Raw genomic sequence first — 27,550 nt, 5'->3', positions numbered from 1 at the left:
GTTTTTTCAGCAAGTCATTCCAGGGCTTACTGCTTGCATCCAACATGTAGCAGAATATCCTGGGACAATCTTGGTGGAAGGCATCTGCCATGGGCTGGAAGGCAGGCACAAACACAGCGGAGGAGGTAGGAGGGAGGGAGTTTCATGGGAGTGGATGCAGGAAAGGGAGGAGCGAATTGTGATTAGGGGAAAAGAAGACTTCAGCTCTTCTTTTAGGCATGAGGAAGGAAGTGAGAAGAAGGAACTAGGGGGTGAGAGCAGGGGGAGGGAGAGACTTGAGAATAGACTTGAAAATCTCTTGCATTGACTGGAGACTTGACTTGCACTTGAAAGTAAAGACCTGAGACTTGATTCGAGAATTGGAATAAAAGGCTTGAACACATCAGTACAATTTTCATAAATTTGGTATGCATATCCCAGGAGACTTCCTGCACAGTTTACTTCTGGGTTTTCTGGAGATCATGTATCTTGCAGGATTTGCAGGATTAATGCACTTAAAGCTCATCAGTTGAAAAATCAGGAAGTGTGTCATGTGCACATGCTCAGAAGATTCCCTTACGTGCACACAAGAGGAGGAAACTTCCCAAGAGAACCAGAATGTTGATGACGAGCTATTTCTGGTGTCAGCAGAACAAGCTTTACTGCCCAGTTTCACAGATGCTGAGAATGAGAATGGGCCAGATAAGGAGGTTCAGGGAGAAGTCAAAGCAGAGGTGTGAGTAGAAGTCAGTTTGGAAGTAGATGGGAAAACAGTCTCGCAAGTTGCTGAGATGGAATGTGAGAACCAAGGAGATAGGGGGCAAGGGGCTTTTGAGGATGCCTGTTCTTGCAGGTGTACAGGCAGACTGGGACAGCTAGAATCGAGACTTGACTGAGCAACACAAAAGGAGGGACACAGAGCTCTGCCCTTGGAGGGGCGGTCACAAAGGATTCATAAACCAAGTGTGGGTTGAACTTAGTTAGAACGAAAGGACAACTTTCTATCCTGTGTGACTGTAATTGCAATACTGTTTAGAATAAAGAGAATTGTAGTATCAACTGGAGTGATTGCTTTCGTTAGGAAGGAGCTCCAGCTGCACAACAAAGTGCTACTTGAAAAAAATGTATACATATGTGAACATTTCCATTGTATCCAGACTTTATCACACTTATTTGTTTAAGTGTGATAAAGTAATTCCATTTAATGGAACATAAGTTAGCTATGATTCACATTATCATTGTTTTTGGTAGTCCAACTCTGATTAAGTCGGGATATAATTCATGATATTTTTAAAGACCTCCTTCATGGATCACTGCCTTGTTGTGGTGAAGGGGCTTGCATAACTCATGAAGCTATGAGCTATGCCATGCAGGTCTACCCAAGACGGACAGGTCATAGCAGAGAGCTCTGAAAAAACATGATCCACTGGAGAAGGAAATAGCAACCCACTCCGGTATCTTTGCCATGAAAACCCCATGGACAGTACCAAAAGGCAAAAAGATATGATGTCGGAAGATATGAGCCCCTCAGGTCGGAAGGTGTCCAATATGCTACTGGGGAAGAATGAAGGGCTAGTACTAGTAGTGCCAGAAAGAATGAAGCAACTGGGTCAAAGCTGACAGGACACTAAGTTGCAGATGTATCTGGTGGTGAAAGGAGAGTCCGATGCTGTAAAGATCTATACTTCATAGGAACCTGGAATGTAAGATCCATGAATCAAGGCAAGCTGGATGTGGTCAAACAAGCGATGACAAGACTGAACATCGACATCTTAGGAATCAGTGAACTAAAATGGACAGGAATGGGTGAATTTAATTCAGATGACCATCAGGTATACTACTGCGGGCAAGGAACGCTCAGAAGAAATGGAGTAGCCTTCATAGTCAATAAAAGAGTAGGAAAAGCAGTACTGGGATACCACCTCCAAAATGACAGAATTACCTCAGTTTGAATCCAAGGCAAACCATTCAACATCACAGTAGTCCAAGTCTATGCCCCAACCACTGGTGCTGAAGAGGCTGAAATTGACCAGTTCTATGAAGGCCTACAACACCTTCTAGAAATAACACAAAAAATGATGTCCTTATCATCATGGGGGATTGGAATGCTAAAGTAGGAAGCCAAAAGATAACTGGAATAACAGGCAAGTTTGGCCTTGGAGTACAAAATGAAGCAGGGCACAGGCTGGTAGAATTTTGTCAAGAGGATACGATGGTCAGAGCAAACACTCTTTTCCAACAAACCAGGAGACGACTCTATACATGCACATCACCAGACAGTCAACACAGAAGTCGGATTGACTATGTGCTCTGCAGCCAAAGATGGAGAAACTCTATGCAATCAATAAAAACTAGACCAGGAGCTGACTGTGGCTCAGATCATGAGCTTCTGGTTGCAAAAGTTAGGCTTAAGTTGAAGAAAGTAGGGAAAAGCACTAGGCCACTCAGGCATGACCTAAATCATATCCCTGATGAATATACAGTAGAGGTGACAAATAGATTTAAGGAACTAGATCTGATAGGCAGAGTGCCTGAAGAACTACGGACAGAGGTTCACAACATTGTACAAGAGGTAGCAACTAAAACCATCCCAAAGAAAAAGAAATGTAAGAAAGCAAAATGGCTGTCTGAGGAAGCTTTACAGATAGCTGAGGAAAGAAGGGAAGCGAAAGGCAAGGAAGAAAGAGAAAGATACACCCAATTGAATGCAGAATTCCAGAGAATAGGTAGAAGAGATAAGAATGCCTTCTTAAATGAACAATGCAAAGAAATAGAAGAAAACAATAGAATAGGGAGGACCAGAGATCTCTTCAAGAAAATTGGAGATATGAAGGGAAAGTTTCATGCAAAGATGGGCATGATAAAGAACCAAAATGGCAGGGACCTAACAGAGGCAGAAGAGATTAAGAAGAGATGGCAAGATTACACAGAGGAACTATACAAGAAAGAGCATAACATCCCTGATGACCACGATGGGGTGGTCATTGACCTCGAGCCAGACATCCTGGAATGTGAAGTCAAATGGGCCTTAGGAAGTCTGAGCAACAACAAAGCTAGTGGAGGTGACAGTATTCCAGCTGAGCTATTCAAAATCTTAAAAGACGATGCAGTAAAAGTGCTAAACTTCATATGCCAGCAAATTTGGAAAACTCAACAGTGACCACCAAATTGGAAAAGGTCAGTTTACATTCCGATCCCAAAGAAGGGCAATGCCAAAGAATGTTCAAACTACCACACCATTGCACTCATCTCACATGCTAGCAAAGTTATGCTCAAAATCCTACAAGCTAGGCTCCAGCAGTATGTGGACTGAGAACTACCAGAAGTACAAGCAGGATTTCAAAGAGGGAGAAGAACTATAGATCAAATTGCCAACATATGCTGGATCATGGAGAAAGCTAGGGAGTTCCAGAAACACATCTACTTCTGCTTCATTGACTATGCTAAAGCCTTTGTTTATGTGGATCACAACAAATTGTGGCAAGTTCTTAAAGAGATGGGACTACCTGACTATCTTATTTGTCTCTTGAGAAACCTATATGTGGGTCAAGAAGCAACAGTGAGAACTGGGCACAGAACCACTGATTGGTTCAAAATTGAGAAAGGAGTTCAGCAAGGCTGTATACTGTCGCCCTGCCTGTTTAACTTATATGCAGAGCACATCATGAGAAAGGCGGGGCTAGATGAATCACCAGTTGGAATTAAGATTGCTGGGAGAAATATCAACAACCTCAGATATGCAGATGATACCACTCTCATGGCAGAAAGTGGAGAGGAACTAAAGAGCCTCTTGATGCGGATGAAGGAGGAGAGTGCAAAAGTTGGCTTGAAACTCAACAGTAAGAAAACTAAGATCATGGCATCCGGTCCTCTCACTTCCTGGCAAATAGATGGGGAAGAAATGGAGGTAGTGACAGATTTTATTTTCCTGGGCTCCAAGATCACCGCAGATGGGGACTGCAGCCAGGAAATTAAAAGACGTTTGCTCCTGGGGAGGAAAGCTATGGCAAATCTAGATAGCATACTAAAAAGCAGAGACATCACCCTGCCGACAAAAGTTCGTATAGTCAAGGCTATGGTTTTCCCAGTTGCAGTGTATGGCTGTGAAAGTTGGACCATAAGGAAGGCTGAGCGCCGAAGAACTGAGGCCTTTGACTTGTGGTGCTGGTGGAAACTCCTGCGAGTCCCTTGGACAGCAAGGTGGACAAACCGGTCAGTCCTAGAGGAGATCAACCCTGACTGCTCTTTAGAAGGCCAGATCCTGAAGATGTAACTCAAATACTTTGGCCACCTAATGAGAAGGAGGGACTCCCTTGGGGAGGAGCCTAATGATGGGAACAATAGATGGCAAAAGAAGTGGACGGCAGAGAATGAGGTGGCTAGATGGAGTCACTGAAGCAGTTGGTGTTGGTGTGAGCTTGAATGGACTCCAGGGGATGGTGGAGGACAGGAAGGCCTGGCTGAATGTTGTCCGTGGGGTCGCGATGGGTTGGACATGACTTCGTGACTAACAACAACAATTTTTAAAGACATGTCTATATCACACATTCTACCATAAAACCATTTTTTCCATTGCCTTAGCATGAGCAATTGTCCAAGCATTGCGCAAGCATTGCTTTATGGTAGTGCAATGCCATTAGTGGTATCACTGGGACACAGTTGGATCCTGCCCCATTTTGCAATATACATATATTGTATAAAGAAACAGTAATGATACAAGTTCAATGCAAACAAAATTTTTAGTGCCTGTAAACATCCAGGTTAACTGAATTAAAGAAAAGAAAGAAAGAAAGAAAGAAAGAAAGAAAGAAAGAAAGAAAGAAAGAAAGAGTAGTAGTTTAACAGACAGATTTGATAACATCATTGAGAGGAGCATGGTTGGAATTAATCTAAAATCAACCCATCAGAAAGTTATATTGTTCAGTAAAGAAAGGAAGGCATTTTTGTTTGCATTATGAATAGTCATTTGTCAAATTAAAAGACATGTACAAGCTTTTAATGCTATTGGAAGCAACCAGTAAGTGATGAGATAACCAATAAATGGGATTGAAATAAACCAACAAATTCAAAGCTGTGATGAATGTTCCCGCTTCCAGACTATGATGGCATTTATCAATTGATCTGTGCAGCAGTTTAAAAAGTATGGCCACAGTCTTCAAACCACTGACATTTCCAAGAATACTGAGGAGTAAGTAACTTGATGATAACTTTTCTTCTAAATTGTGTTGGCATTGAATTAAAAGTTGCATTTATTGTGTTATATCTTGAAAAACAAAATCTATGGCTATGACCTGAGCATATTGGTACATTTATAAGAACACACAAGATGCTTTTTGCACACATGTGTTATCCTTCCCTTAATCTCAGAAAGAAACTTGAGGATTAAACAGTATAACAAATCTAATATGGTTCTGATGTGGCTGATATGAAGAACAGCATCAGTAGTATCTAGAATAGTCATTTGCAATGTCCTTGCTCAAACATTCTTTTTGGCAATGCTATCAGAACCATACAAATCTTTAGTTTTGGTAGATAACAGATGTGTCATCAACCATCTAAATCAATTCTGATCTTGACCCCAGATTTTCATCTGAGGCTCTGTTCCAAATGCTCCCACCCCTCTGAAAATTAGTTGATGGGTACTGATGAGCGGAGCTTTTTTGTTGTGCTCCCCCCCCCCCAAATTGGGCAATGTTCTCCTTAGAGAAGGTACCTACTGCTTACTTTGTTGGCTTTTCGGAACCCCCCCCCCCTTTTTTGTATATTATCACAGTCCTTAAAAAATATTTTAGCTGTAAATATTTTTACGTATTTTGTAATACCTTGAATTTTTCATTTTAAAAGTATCTCCTTGTTTTTAGCTGTTTAGTTATTTCCATTTGGATGCTGATGCTGCTCTTAAAACAAATTTAATGATTTTATTTTAATTCTTATGTGCTTTTTGCATTAATTGACCCAATTGCTCTGGTTTTAGGACAATTCATAAGTTAGATAACCCTTCAGCTATGCAGCTTGGCAGTCCATCTGCCTCCAGTTCTGCACTCTAGACATCATGGGTTATGGTATCAATGCAGTATTGGTTCTGGCTCTTGTGCAGAATCTTTCCTCTGAATATTTATTTGTTTGTTACACCACAAGATTTGAAAAGAAGCTTTATAATAGAACACGAAACAATGTAAAATAAAAGCCACATAAATCAAATCAGTCCATGTAGGATCCTTCCCTCACATGATGTGATATGCCAGAATGCAAGTTACAGTAAAAGTACATCTTGGTACCATTTACAGAAAAAGCCTGGCAGATCCTTTTAATATGCTAGTAACACATGAAAAAAAAAAAATGAAAGCAAGTGTTGCAGGTCCTTAAAACTCTTTTCATTATCCATTCAGGATACTGAAAGGAAAGCAGAAAAGGACAAACTTTGGAAAGTCTGTGAAGTCTTAGTTCTGAACTATAAAAACTTGAAGTTATAATTTGCCTGTCAAGTAGTTAGACATACAAGGCTGAATTTCCTGCCATCACCATGCACACAACCGGTTGCATCAGTAATGATACTTCAACAAATGTATTAATGCACTTACTTTTAGGAGATGAGTATTGATGGAAGTTTTTGAAGGACGGATAAAGAAAAATTAAAGAATGTACAACCAGAAGTTGTGAGCCCAACTTTTAAGCAGAAAGCTTTGCTTGGTGGCAGGGTTGCTCATTTGCTTTGCCTTTAGTAATTTCATTTGTAAGTATGGGGAAAATGAATCTTCAGTTCAATGAACCAATATTTACAAAAAAAAAAATAAAATGATGGCTAAGGTTTTAGCATGCAGAACCTTTATCTTCCCTATTGTATTTCTAAAAATTAGAACAGCTTAGGGGAGCACTGAATGACTCTGTGGATATTTTAAAGGAAGGGAAAATGGGGAGATTTGAGAGGAACAGCCTATTTCTGGGGAAGGAACCCCCTTATTCCTCCTTTCTTTCAAGATTGTTTGTAGCCATTGTTGCCCCAGGAAGTTGCCATTTCAGTGCCTTAACCTTCTTCTTATAGCAGATTTGTGGAGTGATTCCAGCCAATTGGAAGATCACATAGTCAATGTGATGATATTGTGTAGGGCAATTGAATCAGTCTGGATAGTGCTTCCCAGACTGTTAACATGGGTGATCAGGGCATTGCTCCGGGTGGCTTTGGGCCCGTCACAGACTCTTGGCCCAACTTATCTCACAGGGTTGTTTTTGTGAGGTTAAGATTGAGAGGAGATAGAGAATTATGTAAGCCACTTAGAAATTCTTGGAAGGAAAAAAAATAGGTAGGATATCTAATGAATACATTGATATTAATCAGGTAAACTTTTTCAAGCTGGTGGGTTGAGGAGAGAGGGGGACTAAAGATGTGAATTTACTTTGTTATTTAAGATCAGGAACACCAACCCTGGTAAAGCAAACCAGTTGGTGATCAGACTATCTTTATTTTGTAGTTCCCCATAATAGCGATCCAGGGCTGGCTCATTCGCTTTTTTATGTAGGGCAGTCTTTCTTCCACTGCATATTGAAGTTGTTCTCCTTCACTGCAAGCTTTTTTCAAAGCACTTTGGTATGCCATTGTGTGTGTGTGAGTGTCCATTTGATTGTGTAAGCTGAATTTAGAAATAGCAGTACTGTATTTGGATGAATAACACCATAAATGTATATTTTTCACTAGGGAAATGCGGTATGTGTATTGGACAATTCTTTTCAAACATAAACAGTGGGTAGTATCCTGTTTGACATTACAGCTCATGTAAATTACATTATGCTAGTGTACATTATGGCAGCACTGTCTACCAGTGAGATTTTTGTTCAGGGAATCTGTCATGCCAGCAAATGCCATTGGCATTGTACTAGAGGTCACTTAATGCTAGTGCAATGTAATTTACATTAGCAGTAAGATCACATAGCATGCTGCCTAGTGGGATTAATTATGGTTCATTTCTGGAAAAAAAAATGGAATGCATATAACACACAGGAATTTCCCATCCCGTTTGCCAGGAATTTTCAGCTAGAAAAGCTCTCCTTCCCCTTCTCCCATAAGTCAACAGTAGGACTGCATGAGAATTTCAGTTCAGTTCATAAAATAGCAGAGCTTGACTTGTTTGTAATGTCAAAACTGAATGTGAACAGAAATGATTTTTTAATGCATGGGTGTCATTTGAATTGTTTAAGGAAACACAATATTATTTATTTATTATCTTTATAGGGGCACCATAGTGACTGAAGTGATTGAAATCTTATACAATTTAAACAATTTAACAATCTAAAATCAGGAAACCAATAACAGAAAGAGGAGGAGGAGGAGGAGGAGGAAGATAATTGTCATCATCCTTAAAGGAACTTCTCCTCACATACCTGCCCATTAGAACCTTGGGTTACCTTCAGAGGCCCTCCTCTGTGTGTGCCCACCAAATGCTTTTAGGTGGGAAGATACAGGACAGAGTCTTCATACTCGAGGCATGCCGATTATAGAAGATGCTCCCAAAAGAGACTTCTCTTCCTCAGAGAATTCATCCTTTAGTCCCCTGTCAAATGATGGGGCCAGAATCTACTTCCCTTCATCCCAGTAGACCCAAATTCCTGTTTGGATATTGTAGTTTAAGATAATCACCCATCTGAATTTCCCTATCAAGGACACCTAGAAAGGCCTTTATTAAACATTAGGAAGATTCATATGGGGGGGAGAATCTTTTTGTTACCTACCCCCAAGCCATTAGCTTGAAGCTGTTTGCAAGGTAGCTTAAGAGAAAATATGCCTTCAAGTGCCAGTTTATTCAGTCACTTGCTTCTCACTGAATCTGATTAGATACTCTTAATTGTGAGGTGTAGCAAGAATTACACTTCTTTGAGGAAGTGAGAAACAGCCTTGACTTCATGTACTTAACAGCCCAGTGCTACTGAAATTATCCTGCAATATGGATATGCTTGGAGCTCACGTGCCTTACATCCATCTGGGCCGTGATCCTACAGGCTATAATAAGCAATGCATTTAACTAGCACAGAAGGAAAAGAGGTAACATGACTCTAAAGGCTTGTAAATTCGACAGAAGATCAAAATTTGCATCTGTGTTCTCCCAGGCATGCTTGGCAACAAAGATAACACCCTTTTCTAATAGGATGTACAGTAAGATAAGCACCCATCTGAAATAATTTTTAAGAGCCAGTGTGGGGTAATGGTTAAAGCATATTCTAGTCTCCACTCTGTCATGGAGCTAAATGGATGACTTTGGACCAGTCACAGACTCTCAGCCCAACCCACAGGATTATATTTGTGAGGATAGGAGTGGGAGGTCGAGAATTATGTTACTATGTGAATTCCTTGAATGGAAAAAGGCAGGCTATAACTATAATAAATAAATGAATGAATAAAGAAATAGCACACAAATATAATCTATTTTTGTATATATCTTTTCCTACTCTACACATGCTTGTATACAGGTTTTCTTAATAAAGGCATTTTTGCATGCAACTTTCCATAATGTATGCATTTACATAGGATTTTTTTTAGCTGACAACTGCATCACAAAATTGTGAGGTGTGTGTAACATGAAGAATAACTATGCTCCAATCCATATATTAGCCCAGGAAATACAAATTAGATCAGCTCTTCCCCCCGCCACCAGCGAAACACATGGAGTTGTTCACCATCCCAGCTGCCTATCATTCTGTCTTCTATCCTAAATATGGTGTCTAGCTAAGGCTATAGAACAAGTCAACAAAGTTTGTGGTGGCTGAGCAGGTTCACATGATCAGCAGGCATTTAAAAGCCATGGTGGCTTACTAACTATTCCCTGTGTACCAGTCACATGTCAGGGGTATTATTATTATTATTATTATTATTATTATTATTATTATTATTATTATTATAACATTTCTATGCCGCCCCTTGCCGAAGCCTCGGGGCGGCTTACAACACAATAAGATACATTGAAATACAATAGAACATAATAAATTACCAATAAATACAAAAATACAAAAAATACACTGAGATACAATAATATAAAATTAAAATTAACAGTATAAAATAAGTAAATAAAGAATATAGGAGGAGGAAAGAGAAGGAAGAAGAAGTTGCCCTGGCCAGATCATATATTTTAACAATTAAAATGATGTTTAAATAAAAAGGTCTTTACCTGGCGCCGAAAAACCAGTAACGACGGTGCCAGGCGGACCTCTTTGGGGAGTGAATTCCATAGGTTGGGCGCCACTGCAGAGAAAGCCCTCCTCTGAGTACTCTCCTAATTTCTTTCATGGAGGGTTTCCGGAGAAGGGACTCTCCCGCAGATCTCAAGGGGCAGTCAGGCATATACGGACGTAAGCGCTCGTTCAGGTAGCCAGGACCCAAGCTGTTTAGGGCTTTATAGGTCATAACCAACACCTTGAATTGGGCCCGGGCTTCAATGGGAAGCCAGTGAAGCTGACGGAGGACTAGAGTCATGTGAGCATAATGCCCCGTCCCCGTCAGCAACCTGGCAGCTCTATTTTGCACCAATTGAAGTGTTCGGACTGTCTTCAGGGGAAGCCCCACGTAAAGCGCGTTACAGAAGTCTAGGCGGGAAGTCACCAGCGCGTGTGTCACCGTCGCCAGGCAGTCGTACTCCAGGTAGGGGCGCAGCTGATTAATCAGCCGAAGCTGAAGGAAGGCGCTCCTCGCCACCGCTGTCACCTGAGCTTCCAGTGAAAGCTCCGGGTTGAGGAGTACTCCCAAGCTGCGGACCTTGTCCCTAAGAGGGAGTGTTGCACCATTCAGGACCAGGTCAAATCCACCCTCTCCGAAGCCTGATCCGCCAACCAACAGGACCTCCGTCTTGTCTGGATTGAGTTTCAGTTTGTTGGCCCTCATCCATTCCATTACCTCGGCCAAGCACCGGTTCAGCACAGCCACTGCCTCACCTGGATTAGTGGAAAACGAGAGGTAGAGCTGGGTATCATCAGCGTATTGATGATTCCGCAGCCCACACCTCCTGATGACCTCTCCCAGCGGTTTCATATAGATGTTAAATAGCAGAGGGGATAGAATGGAGCCCTGTGGTACTCCATGGCATAGCTGCCATGGCGCAGAGACATAGTCCCCCAGCACTACCTTCTGGAATCGACCATTGATATAGGAGCGGAACCACTGCAAAGCAGTGCCTCCAACCCCCAATCCTGCTAGCCTATCCAGAAGTATACCATGGTCAATGGTATCGAAAGCCGCCGAGAGGTCCAGAAGAACTAACAGGGATGCACTCCTCCTGTCCTTCTCCCTGCACAGGTCATCGTACAGGGCGACCAAGGCAGATTCAGTACCGTACCCAGGTCTGAAGCCGGACTGAAATGGGTCCAGATAATCAGTTTCATCCAAGAGTGCTTGGAGTTGTCCCGCCACCACCCGCTCTAACACCTTGCCCAGAAATGGGATGTTGGCCACAGGTCTATAGTTAGTGGCCATCTCTGGATCCAGTGACGCTTTCTTCAGGACCGGTCGTATTACCGCCTCCTTTAAAGGGGCAGGCACTCGACCCTCCCTCAGAGAAGTGTTAACCACTTCCAAGATCCAGGTCCCAATCCCGTGCTTGGAGTTATTTATTAACCAAGACGGGCAAGGATCCAATAGGCAAGTGGTGGGACGTACTCGTCCAAGCACCTTGTCCACATCATCGGGCCGCAATAATTGAAATTCCTCCAATAATTTTGGACCAGACGGTAGCATTGGCATCTCCCCAGTTTGCCTAATTATGCTCAGACGTGTTCCTTGGTTAATTACCCACCCAGAACCCATGGGCTGAAATGGCTGAATGACTTGTGTAAGGCAGTCGACATAATCCATCTCTTTCAAACAAAGCCAACTGTCTTCTGAACAATTCTCCCCTGCTACCACCCACACTTTCCGGTGCTTCCCTTAAATTCTGCAGTGGTTTTCCCAGCAGTTTTGTGCTTCTAGTTCAGAATTGCAACATATCACAGTGATAATATTTGATCAGACATTCTTTAATGATCTACGCAAGGTAACCTGGATCTTTTTTCTTTGAAAGAAAATGAAACTAGCCATCCTGATATGGTAAGGTGAAGACTGCTAATGGTGTCAGTCTGTAACAAGGAGACCTGTGGCAACCTAAAGATGGGTCAGCTGTATTGCATGTCAGCTTATGCTATAGCAGCGAATCAGTAGAGTTGGACCTCATAGATAATCTAGCCCAAACTTCAGTGGTAGTTGAGGCTATGGGTTTGTTTAAATGCAGATATCAGTGGGGAATTAAATGATTAAGAAAAACACCATGTCAATTCAATTTCTGCAGTTTTCAGCTAAATAGCACTGATATAAGAGTACATATTTCCTCTCTGCTTTTACAGTTAAATAACCCTTTTGATTCTATTAGCTGTTCCTTGGTTTGTGTCACTATGTGCACACAGGTCTTAGCTCTTCTCCCATTGTTTGTTTCTTAAATGCCTTTTACGTTCCTATTCTTCCTTTTCCCTAATAGGTCTTTCATTTCTTGGGCGGCTCTTTGTCTTTGCTCTTCATTCATACACATATTAAAAAGTTATTTTTCAAAACCAGCTACTACTTTATCCTCCTCTTCTTTTCCTTCCCCAGTTCCAGCCTTACATATCCCTTAGCAACTGTTGCTGTAGTAAGAATTATTTGTCAGCATTCAGTTCTAGCATATTTGCCTCATGCTGCCTTTCCAGCAAAGGTCATCCCACCTCTCCTTGGTTGGTTCCCTTGTCAAACTGTTAAAATATTATCCTGAATTCTACTTAAATAGTCCATCTTTTAACTGAAGCCCATTGTATCAAATCATGCCCTCTAGGGTAACCTGAGCAAATGAACACATCTTTGCCTTAGTCTATATAACAGCCCTTCAGATATCTGAAGAGTGCTTTCATTCCTCTCCTTAGTTGTCTCTTTTCCAGACTGCACATAACCACATTTCAACATTTCCTCACAGGATTTGTTTCTCATATCCCTGAACTCCTCTGTCCTAGTTTGTTGACATCTTTCTTCAGATATGATTATGAGATATGTATTCCAATGAATTTAGGCAAGGGGAAGTATTCCTGCCCTATATTGTCCATTTGCCTTTTCTCAAAATGTAGACCTTTGAATGTGTCACTGTGGAATTTCATTTTCTTCCATTTTCTAGTTTTCCTGTCAAACAAGGTCTTTTGAATTTCATTCCTGTCTTTTTAGATGTTAGCTATCCAAACTACTTTGTCTGCTTGAAATTCAGTAAGGGTTTCCTCCATCTGTTGACCTAATTTTTGATCTAAAAAGAACATCAGAACAGTTATGCTGGATCAGACCAAAGGTCCATCTGGTCCAGCACTCTGTTCACAGGGTGACAAATCAGTTGCCCGAGGATTCCACAAGCAAGATGGGTACAGAAATGTGATCAAGCCAGTGGTTTATTTAAGCCATGGTGGTTCTGGCATATGGACACTTAAGCTTCACCCATGCTTGTCATATTGTCCGAGCCGAGGGGGAGCTGTTGGCATAGTTAACTAAACATCCATGACTGTAAACAAGCCCATAGGCTCTGGATGGTTTTCTAACCATGTCAACAACTTACCCTCAATAAGAATATTCAAAATACTTCTAGTTAATGCAAATACTTGCATATGCAGCAACCCACCTCAAATGATCATGTGAACCTAGTCATAAACATGATAAACAGCTCTTCTTGCTTCTCAAAGTTCTGGCCCTGGAGCTCTCGCCAATCTGCCCATTTTCTCTCTCCAGTTTATCTTCCTTCCTTGACTTCTTCTCCTTTATCACCCTGAGCATTTCTTCTTCCACTCTTCCCCCTTCCACTGATTTCCTGGCTTCTGAAACACTCTCTGCATGTTCAGGATCCTGACCCTTCTCCAATACTGGTCCTGTTTTCAGTTTATAACAATGCCTTTTTTATTTGTTGTTACTGCATGGCTAGCATTGTCTTTCCTTAGATTCAAATCTCCAGGGTTTCCAAAAGTTAAGTGGGCAACCGGGTGTGCCTTGTTTTTAGTATACATCCATGAAAATTTGTCCCCACTCAGCCATGAAGTCCACTACTAACTTAAAGCCTCTACCGACTCCACAGAGTTTTAAAGCAAAAAATGGAGAGAGGACAAGGATAATGTAATCTGTGTTGAACTGAATGCTATGCACATACCAGCTTGGCTTTTAAAGCAGCGGTGAACATTATATTGCAAGGTAAAGAAATACAAAATGCAACTGGTAGAATATGGTCATGCACAATGTTTAAAAATGAGGCAGATTTGGCCTGCAAAATGATCCTTTGTATATGAATGCATCTGTTGCAAGCATCCCTCCCCTGTTCTTAGGCTCATGTCACTTTTCCTGAGTCCCTGTTTGTTTTAGTCAAAGTGTCCATCTGTGCAGGCACCGTCACTGCCACTGCTACAACAAAATCCCTGAGCACATATGCTGAAATGATTCAGCAGATAAGGAACTAAGCACAACTTAATGCATTTCCTCTTGTTTTGTCTTCCTAAACCCAAATGTCAACCAGAAAGGCCGAACAAAGTTTGCCTTCAGCTGTGTGAGACTCCTTTGAGGGCAATTCATGATCAGGCTCTATTTTTTATTTGTCCTAACTATGTCTGCAAAGAAATTCACAGCTTGCCTTGTCTACAGCTGGTAGCTAAAGAAGATTCTTCAAGTATCTAATGGTATTAGAAAATACAGTGTCAATAGGCTACGCAATGGAGAGAGAGACAGTAATGCCACTGCGGACAGCTTTGGAACACAGAGAGCAAAATTAGGACAGAATTGACAAAAGCTGGCTCCAATTTTCAAGCAAGAGTGATTCATCAAAGTAAAGCAGGTGAAAACGGAAAATAGAATGTATAAAAATACATTAGCAGTTAAGATCCTGTAAATATTACATAAAGTGGTTGCATATGGAAAGCAGCAGCACAGATATGTACTGAATGGTATAATTACGAAGAATTGCCACAGCAAGAATTCAGCTTGTTTCTCTAGCTCCATACCACAACTTACCTGTAGCCATCTGGGACCATCCTGTTCTTATTCATGGCCTACTTGAATTCCAGTGTGCATTACATCACATCAGCTAATCTATGAAAGCCTGCTCAGGACATGGCCCTTGCTTCTGTGTATTTGAGCTTCTCAGTAAGAGGCTGGAAGGCCTCTATAATGCTGAGACCTAACTAAAAATTATAGGGTCTTTCTAAATACTTCTGTCTGGTCCTCCTTTTCTTGTCATGAAAACTGAGGTCCCAAGGTTATAATTGCTTTCTCTTCTACGTACTCAGCTTCAGTTATGCATCTTCCCCTCATCCCTGAGAAATGAGGTTGTAGTGCACAGGTACAGCTATATTTAACTGTGTAGAAGTACAGTTTTATTATTTATCTATAAGCCAAAATGAAATTAAGAAACACTCAGATTTGGACAACAAAATAATCTGGGTCCTAGCCACCAGCACAAATAAAGAACTATGTAAGGGAACATGAAAAGGCATTGGGTACATAAAAAAGCTTCCTAAGCCTAACCTTGAAGGGAATTTGTCATGTAGCCCTTATAAGGAAGATATTCATATCCTCAGTTCAAGTATTACAAAGCACACAACCATTCTGTCCTAGCATTATTATTTTTAATAAAAGCACTCTAAAAAGGCAGAGAGTGAAATATTAAGTCTTAATTTCTTTAAAGTGTTCCTTCATGAAGCTAACATAATGAAGTCCAAAATGAATGGCTTCTTGATTATCCGAATTAATATATGGGTACAAAGCCTCTAACAAGTTTTGTAACATAGTTGCTCATGTTAGAAAATTCATTGGAGAGTCATAGACTTTACAGACCAGATTTGAAGAGAGAAAAATCACCTTTTTAATATTAAATTTTCATTTTTGTCCAAACAGAAGGCCAACTACACAGACATGAGCAGCAAGATTAGCAACAGGGGTAAGCAGTACTTCAGAAGTACTTCAGGATGGCTCTACAGGGTGTGTTGTCATTTTATCTGAACTCACTCAGTATGCAGCTTATTTGCAGGGTGAAGAATTATGTCATGTGAATGCACCCTTGTGTTTTTCAGTTATGGTTTTGGAAGCAGTGATGCTTAGGAATGGGCATCATAAGTACAGGTTAGGGGACAAGTGGCTGGAGAGCAGCACTTGTGAACAGTATGTCAGGGTGCTGGTCAACTGCAGGCTAAACATGAGCCAGCAGTGTGATGCGGTGGCCAAGATGGCAAATGCCACCCTTGGATGCATAGCCAGAAGTGTGGCTTCTAGATCAGGAGAGTTATTACTGTAACTCTATACAACTCTGGTGCACCCGCAGCTGGAGTATTGTGTTCAGTTCTGGGCCGCTCATTACAAGAGAGATATAGCAAGGTAGGAATCAGTGCACCGAAGGACCACTAGGAGGGTGGCTGGTTTGCAGGGGAAGCCGTATGAGGAGAGACTGAGGGAGCTGGGTCTTTTCATCCTTGAGAGGAGGAGACTCAGAGGGGACCTGTTAGCAACATGCAGGTATGTGAGAGGTTGCCATGCAGAGGTGGATAATGATCTTTTTCCCCCCTACAGTGAAGGGCAGGATGTGTGCCAAAGCTCAGGGCACCAAGATTTAGGGTGGATGCCAGGAAGTACTTCCTGATGGTTAGGACCCCTAGGGTATGGAATGGGCTTTAATGGGAGGTAGTTGAATTCACATTGGTTATGGTGTTTAAGGATAGGCTGGACATGCACATAGTAGGCATGTTATGAGCTGAGCCAGTTGGAGCTGGGGGGCCACCTAGATGGCTCAGGAGGCCTCTTCTGACTCACTCTGTTTCTATGTTAACTTTCCAGGAATTTTAACTTCTAGTTATTGAATTGCAACCTACTACTAAATGAATGTTTATTGTATATATGACTCTTTTGTGAAAGGCAATATTCTTTTTCACCATTTATCTTTCATACAGTCAAAGCAGTTTACCTTAAATATTTATTAATATGTAATATATGTTATGGCTATGAAAGTATGACACAAAAACTTCAGAACATTACTCTTGCATAATATACAGAAGCTAAAAGTAAAATATGAAAACGTTCCCACACCCACACCCACCCACACCCCTAGCAGTTCCATCCTATATTTTCATCTCTGATATCTGCTGAAATCCCAACTTCCATAGGAATGGATCTATTTTTGTACGGGAACAAGCAATTGAAGCTTTAGAAGTCTGCATGCAAATGCAAATGCAAAAACAGTTATGGTGTAGAGGTCTTAATAGCAACTGCTCGAGAGAGAATTCTGTCTTTCTCAGGCTCATACTGTGGTTAGGGTCAGGATGGTGACACTACATATTCTGTGACTTGACATGCTATGATAATGAAAGAAGCTGACAGTGTAAGCGGGGACATTGAGGAAATCCTTAGTAATTACCAATCACATTTTAATTTTGCACTTATGAAACAGTAGCTATTGCTAACCTTTGCTCTTGAAGGACTAATAATTCCCTGCAATCCATTACATTCATAAAAAAGCAATATGGACATCAACTAGAATATTGAAGTGTGGATTCTTTCTGCTCAAAATTCCAGCCAGCTTACCAAGAAGTGCTGTTTCCAGAGAATGCATCTGATTCTTCATGTAAGCTCCTAGTTTGCTTGGGTTTTCCCCTCTTTTTTTGGGAGGGGGCACCTTAGTAGGCATTTGTATACCTGCGAAACTTGGATACCCATATGCTGATGCTGTATATATGTGTGTAATGCGGGTTTGGCTACATAAAATTCCACACTCAGATGAGTTTTCTATCAGCATAAGCATATCATTTTCTTGGTGCAAAGATAGGGTATAAATTCACCCAATTAATCAAGCAGGACATCTGGCTTTTTATTTCAGTTGGTCTCATGAATGCAGGGCCATACTGTGGAAGGTCATACACACCTTTAACTTTGCAGGATCTTCTCCTACCCTGTCTACTGATACTGTCTTCTTCAGGGCTGCTGTCATTTTTGGCTAGATAAGCCAGCAACTTGAATCAGAATTAGAATATAGGATGACTTCTAGTCATAAGGAAGGGCATTGGTGGAAACAGTACCATTTCATCCTGCTTTCAAAGGCAGAAAGGCAATGCTAAAAGACTCTGAAACAGACACAATTCTTTTTTCACATGCAGAAATGAAAGCAATGTTTCACAGTTAGGACCATGGTTTGCTGCCCCACCCACCCCCCACCCCAACACAGTAGAAAAATTGGCAGCCACAGCTTCTCCTGCATGTTACTGCACACCTCAAGTCATGCCATCAGCTCCTCCCTCCATCTACTGTGTGACAAGCCTGGAACCATTGCCAGAGGGAAAGAAGCTAGTGAACAGGATCCATGTGCATGTAGGAATGTAACCTGGCATGCCTGTGCCTGTGTAAAAATGCTGTATGGATGCGTGGCCGTACATTTTCAGGAAATAAATGCTGTCTAGTTAGAAATGTGATTACTTGTCTTGCTCCAAAACAGGGCATTCCAAATTACTCAATTCATTAGAAAGAGAGAACCACATAACCAAACACATAACGTATATTGAAGTATAAGAATTAAATACATATACAAAGTTTAAACTACGACTGCATTTTATTACCGTTCAGTCACATCCACTCAAGTCATAGTTGTAAAGAAGACATACATAATAAAATGTGTGCATTTAAGTAATGCATTCATCACAAAACTCTTTATATTAGATTTTCTATACTGTTTGTCCTATCATCCAATAATACTTCTAAGCTTATACAGTTGAACCATAACACCAATTGGATTTACTTTATCTCACAATACATGCACATAGCCTTATATTGTTGCACTTCACTTATGCACCCAAGTTTAGTGTTCAAGAAAGAAATAGAGATGTAGGTTTGGTCTTATTTTTGTGACGTCTTTTTCCGGGAAGCGGTAAAATGTACTGCTTGGAACATTGTCAGATGTCAAATACAGATGAGGAATGGATGCTCTTAAAAATAACTTGTTCTTTTAACCAGTTTTTTCCTCCTTGCTCTGCTACATCATAATCAGTTCAGTTTATTCTTTCCTGTGTTGCCACTGACATGGATTTAAAAAGAAAAAGGAAAAGAAGAAAAGAACTGGAGTCAAGAAATTCTGCTTAGATTGTTTTTTTTCATAAAATATAACTTTTACAGAAAGTTTGATAAAAAATTATGCTAAGGGCAAACTTCACCTGAACAGTCTTTCTGCCTCTGACACTTTGATATATTGAGGTAAAGAAAGGTTGTGTCTGCCTTGCATTAAAACAGTAGTCAGTCATTAGCCAGCACATTGCCTTCCCAGTTAGAAATCAGAGGCAAATTTCACATGAAATGTCTGAAAGAGCAGGGTGATCTTTTCCTTCTAAAACAGAGTACCATAATATACATGAGAGCCCTAAAAGTATAATCCCACTAAGTAGATCAAGCTTATAGGTTTGGATCTTCAGAAGCAGCAAATCTATTCTTGGGATTGGTGTGCATACCCAGCGTTAAGCCAGGCCTAGAATCAGGAATTGGTACCAAAGGTACTTGCTGAGTACCTGAGTCTTCCAGAGGGCCCACTTCCCCTCCTCTGAGGCAGGTGAACTCCAGTCTAGCACGACAATGTGACATCCAGTCTATCTTTTCTTTGCTGTATTAGACATAACCTGAAATCTGTTAACCCTTATGAAATATCACTACTACTATATTACATTTATATACCACATTTCTTCCTCTTGCAAGGAACTCAAATACATGTCAGTGCAGCAGTGCATTAACTGGGAAGGCAGGGCATTCAAATGCATTATTCCGTTCTTGCTTAAGATTCTGTGTATTATATTTATTAACTGAAAATTAATATAAACCTGGATTGTGGAATGCTGTAACTGCTCAGCTTTTAACATTTCAAGTAATGAAAGGGTCCCTGAAACTGTAAAAGCATCATGGCCAATGTCATGCATGAAGCCCCAACAGAAACAGTGACTCATGAGGAGACCTTGCACTTGACACCCAGTGCCCAAGAGTCGACCCCACAGCCCAACGCAGGGACGGCCGAGCCAGCTGCTGCGTCTTCCTCTGAGCCCCAGCACGTTGAGCAAACGCCTGGACCATTATCAGAGAGAGAGAGTCATGAGAAAGAGGAAGCTGCAAGTTCTGCTCAGAAGGAGGCAGAGCAAACTGCCTCTTTCCCCCCTGATGCTGATCTCCCTGAGCCAGAAACAGAAGATACAATAGGCGTCAGAAAAAATGGATTTTTCAAGGGCCCAGAACAGACGTATTTTATGCCGATTTGAACAGCTGCAAAGTAGACTGCATAAGAGGGAGGAAAGGCGTGACTTGGGAGAGTGATCCCATGTGGGTTCAGGAAGAGAAGCCATTATAGGGCTAACGTCTGCTTAGCAAGGACCGCTATTAGGGAACTTATCTATAGAATTGTAAATCTTGTAGACAATTAGCATTAAAGGACTTTGGTTTTATTGCTCTAGAATGTGTGGAATGTTTACATACCGGGCTGCACCTCTCGACAGCCAAACATAGTTATGAGCAAGTATTGCTCATAACAAGTATTGCCATTAATCTGTAACTGATAGAAGTATTGCAAGTATTGCCATTAATCCATAACTGATAGAAGTATTGCAAGTATTGCCATTAATCCATAACTGATGGAAAATGTTTAGCATGAGAAACAAGAGAAATTATCATTGGAACTCATTCAGAGCTTAAAAAATCAACCTATTCTCCAAGATCACCAAAGTTTTCTTGTCATTTTAAATCTGGGTTTCACCATACATTTAATTTTGCATGTGAAGATGAATCACATTGTATTTGATGTGATATCATGTATCCCACCTCTCTCACTGCTATAAATGTGAGAAGTATGTTATCTGTTTTTGTGTATTGGAAGCCCATATGGAGAGAGGATCAATCATTCCAAAATTGATCAGGGTAGAAGATATATCTATCCTATTTATTAATACCATATTTTATTAGTTAATATGAAAATATCATATTTACTGATAGTCAACCAATCAAATAACATTAGATCAAGCAAGCCAAATCTATCCTCTTTTCATCAGAAGTTTCATTCTGACAGAGTTATTTGAGACTGGATGCTGTTTTGGCTACATAACAATCCACACTTAGTGAATGAGTTAGCCATTTTCTTGATGGAATGCTGGGTATGACTTCAACCAGCCAAGCAGCCAACCAATCTACAAAATAGCTTCTAGTTCTTCTACCTTTGCTATGTATACCTTTAAATAATGGGTTTTGTACTTTTCTCTGCTTCTCTTACTGGATACAACAAGGGACCTCTTGTTGCCTTCCTTCTCAGTGGATGACTCAGTGATGGTTGAGACAGGTTGAGGCTGCATTTGAAGCTATGAAGCAAAGGCATCTGCACCCTGTGGCAGAGCTCTGCATTGACATCAAAATATGTCTGACAGTCACTTTGGAAAGACTTGGTTCTTATAGCATTGGCCACATTTCACTCTCCCCAACTTGCTAGCGATGTGGTGTCAATGCTGTGGCCAGTCGGTGTATACACTGATGTTTTGCCTTTGCACATCCAGAGCATATTCTGGACTGGGTGACTTTCATTTATCTCTGCATTCATTGCATATAATGCTACGTGTGTGTCTGTAAACATCCATAGGATGCTGTGACACTAAATGGAATGGGGCTTCAGGCCTGTATTTTTCTTTGGCACTTAGATTTAATGAAATGTTGATAAAAGTAAATAATAATAATATTTTTCTATACCACCAAAACCCAAAGCTCTTTCAGTGGTTTACACAAAAAATTATTTTAACTGCATTTATTTAATGTTATTTTTGGCTGTCCTCAAGCTTAGAAAAAGGATGCCGTCAAAATCCACACAATGCACTCAGATGAGTCTATATTCCTTTGGGAAGTATGCAATAAATATACAATAAAATACTATAACACGATATAAAGCAGATAACACCAATTTAAACAGCAGTCTGCAAGTTTGGGGAAGGCCAAGGAAAACAAAAGCCAGAGGGAACAAGAAACATTTCTGACCAATTAACCTGTCTACGTAACAGCAGGAAAATAATCTCTTTCCCACTTGTGGCTCTGGATCACCAACTGCAGAGTGCCAGGATTGCATGATCACAAAAGAAAAGAAGATATGGTGCCCTTTTGTTCTCACCCTCGGTGCTTGTCATGTACTGTGCAATTTGCCTAATTTCTCTCTTGATATTAAGAGTGCTGTGCCCAGTTTTGGGAAGGCATGCAGCAGGATTGCAAATGAACCCATTACCCTAAAACAAGCCATGGTTCTCAGTGTTTTGAAAGCACCTCCTCCGTACACTTCACCAAGTTTGGATGAGGAGAATTAGGCAAATATTGCAGTGGGGCAAGGACAAGTGAGGCCTGTCTTTTTTCCTGACATGGGTGGTGTGAACTCAGTATTGAAAAGGAATGCAGCGAGTTTCCTTTTTGTCTGCAAAATTAAAAATCCCGTACACATAAAACATCATTTAGTGCTCATTTAAGTAATATTTGCTTTTTAAAATTAATATCTAATAAGAGGCAACAGTTTCCGCCAGAGATGCACGGTTCTGCAAAACAAAGAAAGAGCAAGACATGACAAGTCCAAGCGACAAGAAGATGTGGATCAGAATGAAGAGTGAAATAGTTATTAGGCTTGCCCTATTCTGTGAGCTGGGAAGATGGGTGGAAACTGGCTTGAAATGGAGTGCAAATGAAAATGTCATGATGAATCCCAGGAAGGCTGAGGATCAGCTCTGTTTGAAATGAGACAATTAAGAGTTGTGAATGCAGTAAAGTAAAGGTGGGAGCATCCTATTTTAAAATACCCTGGCATGCTAAAAGATAAGCGAAATAATTAAAAAAACTGAAGGAGTAAGTTATTAAACATAGATTACAGGAAAGATGCAACGATAAATCGGTTTGACTTGACAGGATACAAGAAGATATACTGGGACTATGGGAAGACAAGGTACTGAAAAAAAACATTTTATATGATCTAATAACATCCATTTTTTGATCTCATAGTATGATATCTGCAGTTTTGGCTTTGGAGTCACGTTCAAACCTTGCTCACCTTTAAAAATAATCTCTGTATATCAGGTGGGTTTCTAGTTCTGGGACATTTTTATTTAGCCTAAACTCTGTAATGCAAACATTGAGTAGAGAGTTTGTACACAACTAGGATCCAAAGATTCCAGACACAGGGCTTCATTTTATGATGCCAGGCAGAGTTGGTGTAAGGGGTTGGTTGAGGCCCAGTACCCAGGAGATGCATGATGCCCCCCTCTATTTGCTTGCAAGTAGATCTGCAAACAGCAGTCCTTCTGAATGTGTGATTTACTAGTAATTCTTATTATGTTGTGACTCCATTGATATTTACCTATTAGAATATATATGCTGATCCCTCTGAAAAAGTAACTTCAAAACAGAAGCCCTATGATGACCAATCCTCTTTTGCCAAATTGTAAACTAAAAAGCTAAATTTTTAGCTTTTGTAAATAACAGTTTTAACTCCATGCTTTACCTTGCTTATCTGGGCTGAACATGTTTGTGGAACTTTAGCTGCCCCATGAAGTGCTCTCTTGAACATCCCTGACTGACCTAGATGCTTGCTATGGTGGATCCGGTGAGTTGGCCTTGGACTGGACTGTTTTCTTGCTTCATCGTTCCTGAAAGCTTCCCAGCCATGGCCAGGGGACTTGCTGGACAGGATGTCAGAAGTTCTTTCCATAGTGCAGCTTGGTATATCTCACAATAATCTGAAGGCAAAGCTCCTTATCAAGGTATACATTTTGTATGTTGAACTGAATTATTTAAGTCATTGTTTTTACTCTTCTTTTCATTATCTTTTTAAAGGACAGGTTCTCCATGTATTAGACCAATGGAAACTAAGTGAGAAGACACTTGTGTACTTCACATCTGACCAAGGGGCTCATCTTGAAGAGATATCAAGTAATGGAGAAGTTCATGGTGGCTGTAATGGAATATATAAAGGTATAAGTTGGCCACTGCTTAGAATCATAGAATTGTAAGAGATCGAATATGGGTACAACTACAAATGTAAAAGAATACATTAGGTGTGGGGAGCATGTAGTGCCACAGATGTTACTGCATCTCAGTATCCATCATCCACCCTATTCAATGGTGTGGATGATGGATGCGGTAATCCAACAACCTGTCAGTCACATGTGCACTAACCTGGATCGAAGTTTATAAAAATGAAGAAGAATGGATATTAAGAACAAGTCTGTGAGTGTTTAAACTCCTAGAACATCACAACATCATATGTGAGGCTGGCTCCAAGATTAGGCAGAGGAAGGCACCTACTTCAGGGGGCATGTTCAGGAGAGTGATGACAGTAGTGAGATGATTTCAAGCAGAGCTGTGTTGTTCCCAGGAGGTGTAGGTTGTTCCTTTGGCAAAGTCGAAGTGATATTCAATTACCAATATGACCAGCTTCTGCACATGGAAGGAAGCAGATGCCCTTTGCCTCAGACAGAAAAACATCTTGGGATATCCCTGCTAAGTGTGTGCATTTTGGTAATGTGTTTGCGATTCAACACATTATGTATAATGTTGCTTATTTCAGCTACCTTCTAGTAATTCTTCTAAACTTACCATGCAGTGTCTGTCAACAACACCCATTAGATTTATTTCTTCTCACAACAAACTTATTTATTTATCACATCCACCCATGTCTCAATCTTCAAGAATAGACAGCAATATCATTCTAGTTTTATATTTGCCTAACAGTTTGGCCACATGACATGCCTTCCCTGCCCCACTTCACACAAATGTTAGGAAGACTAAACCAGAGCATGGAGAACATATCACAAAGTAAGAGTGAACAGGTTAACTTTTGGATATAGCGAGGGTCACACCAAGCTGGGCAAAAGAGAACAAGCAAACAACATAAAAATGGTGTGGCAGAGTAGTTTTTCTCCATCTTAAATCTATTCAAGAGTATATGAACAAAGCAAACACATCGAAGCAGTCTTGAAGTCATTGGAACTGGCTGTGGGAAGCCATTGTGGATAGAGATGGCAAAACCCTCCAAGTTTCTTCATTTTAGCTTAGAAGATTGCCAAGTCCACAGCACCAACACCCTGCCAAACCAGGGAGAAACTGTGCTGCCTGGGCCATGCTGGGTATTGTAGGATTTTTTTAGGACATTGTGGCATCCTTAGGGGCATCCCAAATAGAAAGATCCTAGTGCAAACAATCAGAAGGCATTGTGCTACTATCTATTCCTTAACACATTTTCTCTGGTAAGAAAAAGGCAGAAGTAGCAAGGGGAAAAAAAAGGATGGCAAGAAAAAACAATGTCATCTGGACTCCACTCCATAAGTTTTGATGAGTTAAGCAGTGAGATTGCATGCTAAAAGCCTTATCTGGAAGCACTCTAGGATAAAGGCAGATTCCCATGTTCAAACTTCAGAAGAAGAATCATCAGTCAGCAGCAAACTGTACATTTCGTACAAAGTTTAACTAATGTGCTACAGGCAATATGTATGTGTGTGTGTACACATTACTGCATTTATATCCCACCTTTTTAATCTTGTGAGGAACCCACAATATAAGTGAGGCAGTTTTCATAGCTCTATTTTCTCCTCACAGCAACAACCTTATGATGTACGTTGGGCTGAGAGTGAGTGACTGGCCCAAAGCAACCCAATGAGTTTCATGGCTGAGTAGGGACCAGAACTCAGATCTCCCAGGTCCTGAATCCAATACTCTGTATGCTATACCTGGGGCAAGTGTAATGAAGAAAAAAGCTGTGGAGGGCAGGACTGGTAATCAACTCTCTGTAGCCTGAAGTTTTTCCTTTCCCAAGACCCCAAAGCATCTCAACCTCTGCAAAGTTTCTAGTGCTGGACACAAAATCACAGTAATTCATGAACATTCATCTGCTTGTATAACTTCTATGTTCACTTTTCCCATTTTTAACTGTAACATCTCATGCTTTTTGATTCATAAATGAATGCAAGGCTTGACTTTTCATATCAGAGGGAGCAGAGCTACATCAGCTTCTGAAATTTAGTCTCTAATTAGTTTAATGAGCTTGTCAAGCACAAGAGAGGCTAGGCAGTCATATCAAAATTCTGCTTGTGTCTGTTTATAAAGTATTTTTGGAATTTAATTTCAGGAAAAAAATCAAACAAATGATTGTATAATTCCTATCATCCAAAGTCTGTATGGCTAGGCCATTAAATGAGACATGTTGAAAAATGTGATTCAAAATTTTAAATAAGATTACTGCTGGGGGGTGAGGGGAGCAGGTACCATCCCTAGGTTGCCATAGTGACATGGTTGCTATTTCCCCGTGGCTACATGTGATCCCGCATTGCTCTGTAATGTCTATAAGGAAGCCCATAAGTTGGATGAATTACATGATTCCTTTCTACACTAGCATTTCTCCTCTGGCAATCTATATGAGTCAGGCCCAACAAAATGGCAATAGAAAATTGTGGATATTTTGGTAATGAGTAGCGAGTATGCTTATCAGCCCATGTGAAAGAAACACAGGAAGAACATGATTGTGACCAAGGAGCCTTTATTTATTACAAGCAAAATGTCTGCCATTGTTACAGATCAGGTGCTTGTCGAGGGAGGTCTTGCATATTGCAAGTATTCTCAGGGAAGCTGTGCATTTGGCACACAGACATCCATTTGCAATTTTCTGCAGGTGTGATGCCAATGAGAGCTGGACCACACAATGTGAGGATGGAGAGCAAGATTTGTCCTTAGCACAATGCAGAGCCTTGTTTGTAAATAGGGGTGAATGCCAGCCATACTGGAAAATCTAAAGGAATAGCATTTCTTATACAACTAGTTAGAGTGTCACAAAATGACAGCAAATTAATAGGCATTTGATTTATGATGATAGTAATATTACTGCCAGGGAAGGGAGAAGAGGTCTTGTGGTGTTTTCAGGTGCCAAAATAAACTAGATTGGCCTCAGCTACTGTGCAGCTTGACTTGAGTATAGGGAGCCATTTAATGTTATGCCTCAGGCACAAAAATATCTTAGACATGGCTTGTGAGACTTCAGCCTCACTTTAGTCCTACAGAATTAAACCTACTCCCTTCTATATAACCTTGTCTCTTTTCCTTTAATACTCCCTCCTAACTTATCTTTGTTTGTCATGCTGCAGTGAGAAAGAATCTGGGAGACATTCATGTTCTATTAGTTGCTTTGCAGTCCTGACAAAAGCTGCTTACCATACTTTCTGTTTAAAAATTCAAAACTGTATTTAGCTTTTTCCTTTGTCTCACTTGCTCAGTGGCAAAGTACAACATGGTCTTCAGGATTTTAGATCAAGAAACTTGAATTCAGAAAGGTATATGTTTAAATATACCTGTGTTTATTCCCACCCCTTTTTTGACACTACTCTCCTTCATGCTGAAAATTAGGATTATTGGGGTCCTTTCTCCTAAATACTGACATTTTCTATTCAGGGCTGCAGTAAACAGAAAGAAAAAGTAAAGAAAAACAGCATAGTGGTGTATATGGCAATTATAATTCAGGACATGCTATTATTCATTTATATAAACAGAAATTAGACTGTAATTTTCAATCAG

The 27,550-nt window shown here is 40.6% G+C and overlaps 1 protein-coding gene across 4 annotated transcripts in view; it reads left to right on the top strand.

Moving 5' to 3' along the window:
- The window catches only part of STS (steroid sulfatase), a 112,109-nt gene that overhangs the window by 47,929 nt on the left and 36,630 nt on the right, over positions 1-27,550 (top strand). For all 4 annotated transcript variants that reach the window (XM_044432587.1, XM_044432578.1, XM_044432594.1 and 1 more), the window contains one exon: positions 23,825-23,962. In XM_044432587.1, the coding sequence (XP_044288522.1) occupies positions 23,825-23,962 (138 nt within the window). The remainder of the gene's footprint in view (positions 1-23,824; positions 23,963-27,550) is intronic.

This window comes from Varanus komodoensis, unplaced genomic scaffold (genome assembly GCF_004798865.1).
Source record: "Varanus komodoensis strain SLA01 unplaced genomic scaffold, ASM479886v1 scaffold1, whole genome shotgun sequence".
Classification (NCBI taxonomy): domain Eukaryota; kingdom Metazoa; phylum Chordata; class Lepidosauria; order Squamata; family Varanidae; genus Varanus; species Varanus komodoensis.
Note: the sequence above shows the minus strand (reverse complement) of the source record. Positions and strands in the feature narration are given on the sequence as shown.